The 12,249-nt window shown below is 34.9% G+C and overlaps 2 protein-coding genes across 12 annotated transcripts in view; one reads left to right on the top strand and one right to left on the bottom strand.

Annotated features, from left to right (window-relative positions):
• The window catches only part of TCF12 (transcription factor 12), an 884,529-nt gene that overhangs the window by 575,659 nt on the left and 296,621 nt on the right, over positions 1-12,249 (bottom strand). The window lies entirely within an intron of this gene.
• Positions 1-12,249, top strand: part of ZNF280D (zinc finger protein 280D) — a 99,256-nt gene that overhangs the window by 19,263 nt on the left and 67,744 nt on the right. For 6 of the 11 annotated variants that reach the window (XM_050796785.1, XM_050796780.1, XM_050796790.1 and 3 more), the window contains exons 2-7: positions 3,070-3,174; positions 3,445-3,488; positions 3,601-3,669; positions 6,502-6,648; positions 9,554-9,619; positions 9,720-9,859. In XM_050796785.1, coding sequence (XP_050652742.1) covers positions 3,642-3,669; positions 6,502-6,648; positions 9,554-9,619; positions 9,720-9,859 — 381 coding nt within the window. In that variant the 5' untranslated portion in view covers positions 3,070-3,174; positions 3,445-3,488; positions 3,601-3,641. The remainder of the gene's footprint in view (positions 1-3,069; positions 3,175-3,444; positions 3,489-3,600; positions 3,670-6,501; positions 6,649-9,553; positions 9,620-9,719; positions 9,860-12,249) is intronic. The other 5 variants (XM_050796783.1, XM_050796784.1, XM_050796781.1 and 2 more) reach the window with 5 other exon arrangements.

The raw sequence follows: 12,249 nt of genomic DNA, 5'->3' as shown, positions 1-12,249 counted from the left end.
AGTGGCCCAGTCTCGGCCTATTGCTGCCTTGACCTCTTGCAGCTGGGACCATGGGCATGTGCCACCACTCCCGGTAATTTTCGTGTATTTTTTTGTGGAGATGGGGTTTTGCCACGTTGCCCAGGCTGGTCTTGAACTCCTGAACTCAAGCCATCCTCCCACCTTGGCCTCCCAAAGTGCTGGGATTATAGGCATGAGCCACTATGCCCAGCCTGAATGTTTTTTCTTAATAGAAATGTCATAAAGATACCTTATCTAAATGTTAATTTTTATATGTTGGTACTTTTGAATGGGATACTTATTCTGTTAGATTAGTAGTATATAATTTAACAGTGTGTTATGTTTATATGAGGGTAAAATTTTTTTTGGTGTAAATTTTAATTAGTTTAGAAATGCTTTTTTTGTATATTTTAATTAGTTTAAGAAATGCTTAGCTGATAGCACATAAATTCCAGTATAATAGAATTGGAATTAGTTTTTTTTTTTTTTTTTTTTTTTGAGACTGAGTCTTGCTCTGTCGCCCAGACTGGAGTGCAGTGGCGCAGTCTCAGCTCACTGCTGCAACCTCTGCCTCCTGGTTAAAGCCATTCTTCTGCTTCAGCCTCCCGAGTAGCTTGGATTGCAGGCACGCTCCAACATGCCCGGCTAATGTTTTAATTTTTAGTAGAGACCGGGTTTCACCATGTTGGCCAGGCTGTTCTTGAACTCCTGACCTCAAGTGATCCTCCTGCCTCGGCCTCCCAAAGTGCTGGAATTATAGGCGTGAGCCACCGTGCCCGGCCTAGAGTTTTTTAAAATGGGATTTATCCCAGAGTTAAAAATAGTTAAACATTATTAAGTGGTTTCTATGTGCCAGGCACTGAGATGTGTTTTATATATATTATCTCATTTAATCTTCATTATAATCCAATGACATAAGTCTATTTTTATTTTATATGTATATGTAAATGGTAAATGTATATATAAAAAGCAGTAAACAAGGCACTAGGTTAACTAACTTGTCCAACATCATATGGGTAGTAAGTGATTGAGTCAGAATTTGAATTTGGCATTCATTCTTCACCATGTTTTACTCTTCATGGTTACTGAATGTTTAAGGTATACAATAGATTTTGAGCTGAATTAAGCCAGAATCTTTTCAGTTGAAATATAGTATAGCCTGAGAGCTAGAATTGAAGATGACTTGGCAGAAAGTTGTGGCCATGCTGGTACTATGACTTGGTTCTCCTGATTTCTAGTGTGGTATTCTTTTTTCAAATGTGCATACACTGTAGTTGTAGTTTGTGAAATTACTTAATTTTTTTCTTATCAGAGAGTAAAGAGGACTATGTCTAGTATATAGCACACCTGTGTTCGTAGTATGTGCTCAGTACTAGATCACATACAGTATTAATATTATTTAATACAGCAACATTACATCAGGTGATATCTATCAATGGATGAAAGTGAAAATTTCAGTTAGTGAAAATACTTAGACCCACATTTCCATTGATTTCTAATTTTTTATAGAAAAAGATATCGTTTAATTTTAGATAAAAACTGAAATCAAACATTTATAAAATAGGAATTATAATTATTTATGTGGGCAGTATCCATAAATGAACGGATTTTATTTTAAGTCAGTTACTTGGAATTCATTTTTCCCCCATACAAACAGTATATTAAATATGGGCATGTAATCTGTACCTGAGTTAGTAGTTGAACTTGAGAGTCTCCCTTTTTTTTTTTTTTCCTGGCTATTTTATTTTATTTTATTTTTTTGAGAGTCATAGTCTTGCTCTCTCTCTCAGGCTGGAGTACAGTGGTGCAGTCTCAGCTCACTGTAACCTCTGCCTCCTGGATTCAAGCGATTCTCCTGCCTCAGCTTCCCAAGTAGCTGGGACTACAGGCATGTGCCACCACGCCCAGCTAATTTTTGTATTTTTTCATAGAGACGGGGTTTGACTCTGTGTTGGCGAGGCTGGTCTCGAACTCCTGCCTCAGGTGATGCACCTGCCTTGTCCTCCCAAAGTGTTGGGATTACAGGCGTGAGCTGCCACGCCCGACCTTTTCTGGCTATCTTAAAGAGCCAACTCTGAGCTGATGCCTTTGACGTCCCCGTTGCATATCTTTGTTGGATATACCACTTCTCTGGCAGCAGATTTAATGTTTCATAGAATTCTGTGCTTTACCAACAAAATTCTGAAGCCAGTAGATACTTATGTGGTCACTTAAAAACATTATATATGAGTCCATCGGATATGTAATTGTGAATCTTAAAAATATTCTGTGTTCCTGGTATTGGTAAGTCCTTAATGTGAAGCAAGAATTATCATGTATTTATCTGAAATAAGCATTATACTGTTGCTAGTGGGACAAGCTACAGCTATTCAAAAATTGAGTTAAAGAGATTTTTAATAGTACAACTTTAGAACTAGGGGATATTAAGTTAAACACAAGATTCACTAGAGTCTCTTGTGACAGTAACTCTGAATAACTGAATTAATAACAATAACTTCTGGAATTAAAGTAATAATTTTTTCCTTTGTGCTATTTCAGTTTACATAATTTGGAAATTGAAAAGTAGGAAAGCTTGCTTTTGTCAGCCTAAGGATAAAGAGGAAAGTGAAAGTTGAATTAGTTGTGTATTCTAGTGTTTTAGATTTCCATTGTTTAATTTTTGACATTTTTTTGCTTTATAACTCAGTTTTATAAAAGCTTGTTTATTTTGTAAAATTTATGCTATTGCGTGTGCATGGAAATTCAAAAAGCAGATTCTCAGTTTGAATAAAGCAATTCAAATAGTTTTTTATTTTCCAAAAAAATGTGTATTCTAACAGCATTTTTAAAGCCAAATAAATTATTGACATACTAGATTGTAAACTTCCGAAGTCTAGGAATGTGACTTACTCATTTTTGTTTTCCCCTGACCTTAGCACATTACCTTGCATACAGAAGGCCATGAGTAGTTATTTTTTGAATGAATTAATCTATGATGAAATATTTCCAGTGAATTTTCTGTTCCCATTTAGTTGATAAAAAACCAGAAAGATAAAACTAAAATTTATTTAAAATTGTGTTTTCTTACAGAAATAATTACATGTATTTCTGAAATACAAAGAAAAGATAAACAGTTAAAGATTAATGTCACTCAGCATTTGAAAAGTTCGATTTCCAGTAACAATACATTGTAAGGTGATTACTCATTTTTACTAAATAATACTTTAAAAAATTATTTGTAATTTATGAATCATGACATTTCTTCAAGTATTAAGTGCTGAGTATAATAATCATGTTTTTATTAAATTTGGGTTTATTCAGGAATGAACCAGTTATATAAAATGAACTATATGTGTATATCAAATATATCAAACATAATTGATCTCTGTATAAGAGAAAAGATTAAATATGTATACGTCTAATTTAATGAAGTCCACGCTAATAGTTGGTATCTTTATTTTATAGGAAGGAAAACAGAAATAACTTGCTGCCTTGTCTGGAGTCACATGGTGAGTTTAGAGATTAAAGTTACATCCAATAATTTGTGAATCCCAAGTTTCATGTTTCAATATTTGGTGTTACTTAAAGTGACTCATAAAATTGACTGATGTCATGTGTCAGTACTTAGGTGACAATTTACAGAAAGTCATCTCTGCAGCTTGATGGGCGACAACCCTTTTCAACCAAAAAGTAAGTGTTGCTGCCACGACTAATACTAGTATATGTGACTTTCGTATCACTTTACTTCAGGAGAAAGGATGAAAGTTGGGAGACATTTAAAAAAAAATGCTTAAAATTGTTAAAGTAACAAATGTTCACATAAAACAAGTAATATAAATAAAAAAGTGAGTAAAATAGAGGTGTTTTCCCCCATTATCAGAAGAAACTACTTTTACCAATTTGATACATATAATCTTACATGTTTCTTCTGTACATAGAGAAAAAGTAAATTGTTTCTTAAAAAGTTGTAAAGCTATTATGCCTTAAAATATTTTTTTCTCAAAAATATATCCTGGGTATATTAACAATGGCAGTGCCCTGTTAAAAAGAACAAGGAAGACCTTTGTATACTATATGAGTTTGCTAGGACTGCCATAACAAAGTACCGCAGACTGGGTGGCTTACAGAGTGGAAATTTTTCTCATAATTCTTGAGTCTAGAAGTCCAAGATTAAGGTGTTGGTAGGATTGATTTCTTCTGAGGGCCATATGGGAGGGGTTTGAGGCCTCTCTTCTTGACTTGTAGATGACCGTCTTCTCCTTTTTTTTTTTTTTTTTTTTTAAAAACGGATTCTCACTCTGTCACCCAGACTGGAGTACAGTGGCGCGATCTCGACTTATTGCAATCTCCTCCTCCTGGGCTCAAGTGATTCTCCTGCCTTAGCCACCTGAGTAGCTGGGACTACAGGTGCTCACCACCAATCCTGGCTAAGTTTTTTTGTATTTTTAGTAGAGACTGGGTTTCACCGTGTTGGCCATGCTGGTATTGAACTCCTGACCTCAGGTGATCCGCCTGCCTCGGCCTCCCAAAGTGTTGTGATTATAGGTGTGAGCCACTGTGTGCATCCTCCATCTTCTTCTTATACCTTCTTGTGATCTCCTTTCCTGCTTGTGTCTGTGTCCTAATCTCCTCTTCTATTAAGGACACCAGTCATACTAGATTAGGGCCCACCCTACTAACCTTATTTTAGTTTAATTACTTCTGCAGACCCAGTCTCCAAATATAGTCACATTCTATGGTGGTGAGGGTTAGCACTTAAACATATGAATTTTGAGAAAATGCAGTTCAGCCTATACATGTAACAACTGGATGTAAATGATACTTTTGTTATTACTATACAACGAGTGTCCCTAATTATTTAAAATTATGCATTTTCTGACTTCGCCTAGTCCATATATTATTATATGCTATGTGCCTACTGCCTCTCTAATGTGTGGGGGGAATGTATTCCTATATGACCTTGAATATATAAAATTAACACACATGAAAAAACAGTTTGAGATCATATATGTTAAATCTTGAACTGCATGATATTGATTATCAGTGTAGTTCAGATTTTGAAGGAAAGTAAAATCTAATGGTTTATTAGAGGAATTATAATTGAACCAAGAGTCGGGAGGGCCAGGGAATTAATATTTTGTTGAATATTCACTTGATGTTAGGTGCTTTATGTGGCATTTTCTTGAATCTATGTGATACTTCTATTAGGTAGATATCATACTTCTATTATAGATGAGGAAAATAGGTTCAAGTAACTTCTCTAGAGTCATATGATTATAAACAGTGGAATACAGATTTGAATTACTCAATTTGATATCAAGTCTCTGCTGTCTTTGCTGCAGACTGGAGTAATATAGGCTAGAGCTGAGAAGGAAGGATATTCTAGGTAGAAGAAGTGGTGTAAATAATAGCTCTGAAACACACAATAAGGCTGGTGTTTCAAGTATTTAAAAAACACAAATGCTAAGTTATGACTTGCCAATGAAAATTAGTATTTTTAATTATTAGATTTGAAGAACTCTGTATAATTAGTCAAATAGTACAGTTTAGAGAAAAAAAGGTTGCTGATATTGATGGCATTTAGGAAAATGGGAAGGCCTTTTTTTTTTGGTAGGTGGACTACACTATAACATTAGACTAGAAAATGATTTGTGACTTTCTTCCTGTGAGAAATATCTACTTTGCCCTTAATTGAATAAGCCTAATTCGTTTTCCATATTCTATTCTAGCGTCTCTTCCCTGCTGTGTTCTGTGCCTGCCATTATTATTATTATTATTATTATTATTGTTATTATTTATTTTTTTAAAGACATACTCTCACTCTGTCACCCTGGCTGGAATGCAGTGGCATGATCTCAGCTCACTGCAACCTCCACCTCCTAGGTTCAAGCGATTCTCCTGACTCAGCCTCCCAAGTAGCTGGGATTACAGACTCGGGCCACCACGCCCGGCTAATTTTTCTGTCTTTAGTAGAGATGGAGGTTTCACCATGTTGGCCAGGCTGGTCTCGAACTCCTGACCTCAAGCAATCTGTCTGCCTTGGCTTCCCAAAGTGCTGGGATTACAGGTGTGAGCCGCCTCTCCCATCCTGCCTGGCATTCTTGAATCTGCTTTAGTTTATCCCATTTATCTCCCACCTGTTGCCTCTTATTCTTAGTTTATCTGCCTTTTGTGAATACATTTTTAAAAAGACAGTGGGTATAATCCTTTTTGTAGAGATAATCATATTCTATGTATATGACTAAAACTCACTTTCACTGAATTTGACTATTCCAGATTTTCTGTCTACTGTAAATAACTACTGTCATCAATGATCTGTTTATCTAAATTTTATTATTTAATATTTTAGAGAGTAAGCTCTGCACTTCTCACTGTTGTTACCACATACTGACTACAAATATCAATTCAGAAATTCCTATTAGGGTTATTAAAGTACATCTTAAATTTAATGCTATGTATTACAAAAATGTTTTTATCTTTATTTTCAAAAATGAGGTTTACTTCTCTCCTTTTGAAAATCAGGTAATTCAAAAATGGCAGAACTGTTTATGGAATGTGAAGAAGAGGAGCTGGAACCATGGCAGAAGAAAGTAAAAGAAGTTGAGGATGACGATGATGATGAGCCAATCTTTGTTGGAGAGATATCAAGTTCAAAACCAGCAATTTCAAGTAAGCATTTACTTTTAGTGAAACCAAACTTTATAAGGTATTACTTCTAATAGAAAAACTTGTGAACTGTTTAATAGGTACTTGGTGTTCATGTTCCACTGTAAAGAGTTAGGTGTGAGAGATTGGGTGGGAGGCCAGTAAGAGCTTGAGAATCAGGATGGCGATGTGTTTGGGGACTTGAGGAAGGAGGTAAGAGGTTAAATATCAGATGTCAGAAAAGAGAAATGGACTGAGATTAGCTGGTGACCCTGGAGGTCTTCTGAGATTAGAAATCGTAATTTTTAATGGAGTTAATTTATTTATTTATTTATTTGAGACAGGGTCTAACTCTATTGCGAGACTGGAGTGCAGTGGTGCAATCACGGCTCACTGTAGCCTCAACCTCCTTGGCTCAAGCGATCCTCCCACTTCAGCTTCCCGAGTAGCTGGGACTACAGGCGTGTGTTACCATGCCTGCCTAATTTTTGTATTTTTTGTAGAGACAGGATCTCACCATGCTGCCCAGGCTGCTCTCGAACTCCTGAGCTCAAGTGGTCCACCTGCCTCATCCTTCCAGAGTGCTAAGATTGTAGGTGTGAGTCACTGCACCTGGCCTTAAGTAACGTATTTATCTGTTTATTCTTTTTTATTTTTTTCAAACCCAGGAGAAAAGAAAATAAAATATTTGGAATGCTTTGCTTAAAATTTCAGAATATACTAAGTGAGTTTTTGTTGGTCTCAAATGGGACTTCTCACATCCAGTTCTCACTGTAGTGTCATCTATACATGGCCACAAAATGTATAGGTGATGAATGATTGCACAGTCTCTGGCCTGTGTACCAATAGAAGCTGCAGCTTCTGACCGTATCCATCTTCCAGTAACTCCTTTTTATATTCATGAAAGATAACAGCGCTGTCTACAACTACTCTACTTGGATGATGTAGCGTTTAGTACATTTAAATCCTTAAGGCTTTTGGGCAGAACAACTTGGTACCTTTGTGGCTTATTAGCTTTGAATTAGAGAATTGGTCTTGACATTGTTATAATATTAATGTGCAGATACTGTGACATTTGTTAAAATGTCCACTCAAAAATGTATGACAGTGCAGAGAAATAATGTACAAATTTCAGGGAGAAAGAGAAAATAGATCCTTTTGCATTTCATTTACTTGTTTGAAGCCAGGAGAATTTACCAAAGAATGTTATGTACCCAGTTTACTAGTGTGTGTGTGTTTACTTACCATGGTAGTGCTTCAAAGTGTGATTAAGAGACTAAAATTTTCTGAAAGCCTAGTTCTTGCTTCGCTTACCTCTAAAATCGGATTGGCACCTTTATTCAGTTTTATTAGAGAGACAGTAATTACACCAATCGGATTTTCAGTACCCTTTCCTGTGGCACGTTGGTCATCTCTCATGGAATGCTAAGCGGAGTGCCACTTGGATTATAAAATGTATTACGCATGATGGCATTGTTGGTAATAGTGGAACATAATATTCTCTTGATTATTGTTTTATATTGAAATGTTATATTGCAAAATTATTCAAACTCTTACCGAAAACATGACAGTTAAGATTCAAGTTGAATTTATACTGATTGTAGATGACTCTTCATGGTATTCAAGTAGAATGTTGTACATTAGTTTTAAAATAATTCCATCAAGAAGGGGATTGACCCCAATAGAATTTCTTTTCTACAGTGTTAAGGTGAATAATTTAAATGGTTTTATTGTTATTTTTTGTGTAAGCCATAAAATATGTTAACGTATGGAACATGAGTTAAATGTTTGTATAAAACTGCAAGAAAGGAGGTCAAAAACTTGTGATCCGTAGACTACACCCAGTAAAAAGTACGACAGCAATAGTTCTTTCATGGTCTGAGTAAATATTTAATCCTGAATTTCTGAGTGAAAACAGTTTCAAGTTCTTTGAGTAGAACTTTCTGTAATAAGATTTCTGTAGTGTTTAATTACAGAGCACTGCATTGACCTTATCAGAAAACAACCATATTTCTGTTTGAACCATTATTTTATAGAATTACTTAATGGGATCTGGTTCCTTTCTACTGTGAGGAAGATACAAGAAATTTTTATGAGATTTGGTGGGTTTTTTTTTTTTTTTTTTTTTTTTTTTTTTTGGTGCTTTTTACCTTTTTCTAACCAGCAATTTTAGGCAAATCCTCATGCTTCCAAACCACAATTTGATAAGCTAGAAGTTACAGAGTTTACATGCATGCAAGAATGAGGAACTTTAAATTGATCCTCAAAGTCATGGCAGGCTCAGATTGACTTCTGGTGTAGTGGTAGTTTTGAAACTTCTTAACTAATAAAATGCTATGATAAACTGTTGGTTCACTTTAGTCTGCAATCTCTGATAGTTTTTCTTTTTTAACTCAAAACTAATAGTAGATAATCCAATGAGATTTTCCGTAATGAAACTTCAAGGCTTTTAGAGGAGTGAATGCAGTGTAGAGGTTGGGCAAGGATTTGATTTTGAATCATAGGAACTTGACTGTATGTACAGCCCTGTCATCATGCAAAGAAAGATATACATTTAAATTACAGGTTGTATATAAATATATTTTTGGAAAATTTTTATTAACTATGTGATGTTTCTTCGCAAGCACAATGTTTTGAGTCACATGTAGTCAGATTTGTCATTCCCTTACTTCTGGCTTTTGGATTTTGAGTTACAATGAGAAATATTGTTCTTAGTCTATAAAACAAAGCCTAGTTATCTTGTTTCTTTTGTTTCTTTAGTAGATAAAGATGTATGTATTTAAAATGAACTATATTCTTAAATCAGTGATTAGTTATATACTCTTTCCATAAATCTGTTTAAATGTTTTCAATTGATGATTTCTATTATCTTAATATGTATTTCATTCAAACAATGAATTTTAAAATAAATAAATATAATCTTTTATAGATATTTTGAACAGAGTTAACCCCAGCTCATATTCAAGGGGACTAAAGAATGGTGCACTCAGTCGAGGTACAGTATTATTGTACTATTTTATTTTTAAAGTGAAGTATTTTGACAAAATTGATTATGTACAAATAATTTCAATATATTGTGTTACTTTAAAATACAGGTATTACTGCTGCATTCAAGCCTACAAGTCAACACTACACGAATCCAACATCAAATCCAGTGCCTGCCTCACCAATAAATTTTCATCCTGAGTCTAGATCTTCAGATAGTTCTGTTATTGTTCAGCCTTTTTCTAAACCTGTAAGTGTTTCTAAAACTATACAGCCAGCTCAGGGATCCATTGGATGTTATTTATCAATATCAACAATACCCAGTTAAAATTCTGGACTGTCATAAGTAGTCATCCAGTAGAAGCATAGTTAGCATCAGAAAATGTCACCATATTTTTGGTAACTCTAGCAGTACCCCAAGTAATAACTGAAGGAGCTAACTACCCAATCTGTTAATAACAGGCAGTATGCCTAAATAGGTACAGTAATGAAAACTATACTATCAAAATGTGAATAAAGTTATAATCAGTAATAAATATTGCATAATGACAAATATTTAAGATTGCAAACTGGGCCAGGTATTCTTAATTGGGAAAACAGTCAAGAGACCATCATAGCTTTTTATTCTGAAAACATTCCTTTATAGTTCAGTTAGTTTAAAAAAAAATGTTTTTTTCCTATTACGAAATACTCCCACTTTTTTTGTTACAAAAAGTAATAGAAAATGGTAATAGTTAACATTCATTGAGCTGTTAGTATGTATAAGGCTTTGTGCTGAATGCCATAGGTAAATTCATTTCATTTAGTTCTTAAACATCCACGTGAAGTAGACACTATAATTATCCTCATTTTTTAGTTGAGGAAACTGAGGCTTATAGAGGTTGAAAGATTTATTCAAAATCCCAAAGTTGGCAGTTGATGGATCTGGGATTTCAATCCAGCCTAACCCATAGTTTATATGTATATGCACACATACATACATATATGTTGTATATAAATGTACACTTTTTTAGTCATGAAAGAATTGCCTTAGTCGAACAGTTCTTAGACTGTATTTTGCAATCCTCTGGGGTTCCCCAAGACCCTTTCAGAGATTTGAGAGTCAACAGTGTTGTCATTATAATCACAGACTGTTTTCCTTTTCCACTGTGTTGTTATTTGCACTGGTGATGCTGAAGTAATGGTGGGTAAGCTGCTGGTACCTTAGTGTGAATCAAGGTAGTGCCACCAAAGTGTACTTACAGTTTCTGTATTAGTCACCTGCCATGCACTCACAGTAAACTATATTACTCAACTGAGTATTACTCAGTTATACCCAATTTCCCTGATGAAGTATTAAAATGTTATTAGTTTTGTTAACTCTCTACACTTGAATATGTGTTTTTAAAAATATTCTGTGTGATGACATGGGTAGTATGCATAAAGTACCTCTGTGTCTGAAGTATGATGGTTGTCTTGAGGAAAAGCACTTGTGTGATTGAATTGTGAGGTAAACTACCTGATTTTGTTGTTGTTATTAATAGAGCACCATTTTTACATGAAAGAATGACTGACATACCATGGTGTATTAGATATTTATTTCTGTGTATCAATATTACCACAAACTTACACAGCTTAAAACAACATATACTCTTTATCTCATGGTCTCACAGTTTCTGTGGGTCAGGAATCAAGCCATGGCTTAGGTGGGTTTTCTGCTTAAGGATCTCACAAGGCTGCATTCAAGATATGGTCCCTGAAGTTGCAGTTTCATCTGAAATTCTATTGGGGAAGTATTTGCTTCCAAGTTCACATGGTTGTTGGTAGCATTCAGTTCCTTAAGGGTTGTTGGAATGAGAATCTCAGTATCTTGTTGGCTTTTGGCTGGCTCCTTGGCAGGTAGGTTTTCCCAATAAGACTGCTTGCTTCCTCAAAGCTAGCAGGTGAGAGTGAGTCCTTAGCAAGATGCCCTTACGGTCTTAGGTAACATAATCATGTACACAAAAATCATATATATCCTGTCACCTTTGTTGTATTCTATTGGTTAAAAGCAAGTCAGAGGTCCTGCACACACTCAAAGGGAGGGAATTATACAGAACATGAATACCAGGACCCGGGGTTTATGGGTAATGACATTTACATGGAGGCCAATTTAGAGTCTGTCTGCCACACACTTACTCAATCTTGATTGTTTGGCAAACATTTCCTCAAACCTCTCACTTCAACAAAAACAATTGATAGTAATATTTCTTGCCAATGGTAAAATTTGAACTTTCAAGCAAAAATTAGAATTTTGGAGAACTCATTTGCCACCGTGATCTTGGCAGCTTTTGAATACCAAGAGTTTTCTGATGAGTGGTGGCGTTCATAAATAATGATTTAAAAAAATTGTGTAATGAACTATGTCACCATTTGGAAGACCTGTATAATTCAGTGAAACCAGTATTTTCCACATAACTAGTATATATATTACAAAAGTATGTATGGGTAAAACATCCATTTAAAAGCTAAGATAGATCAATGATTTTAATGGAACAGGGATACAGTTTCAGATTTCACACTGCAACAAACCTTTAAGAAAGTATCAACTGTTCAGTTTTGGTATAGTATCAAAATAGTATATCCACAGTTAATTAAAACCCTGTTAAAACACTCCCTTTT

Source organism: Macaca thibetana, chromosome 7 (genome assembly GCF_024542745.1).
Source record: "Macaca thibetana thibetana isolate TM-01 chromosome 7, ASM2454274v1, whole genome shotgun sequence".
Taxonomy (NCBI): domain Eukaryota; kingdom Metazoa; phylum Chordata; class Mammalia; order Primates; family Cercopithecidae; genus Macaca; species Macaca thibetana.
The sequence above is the reverse complement of the archived record's forward strand: the minus strand, read 5'-3'. Positions and strand labels throughout refer to the sequence as shown.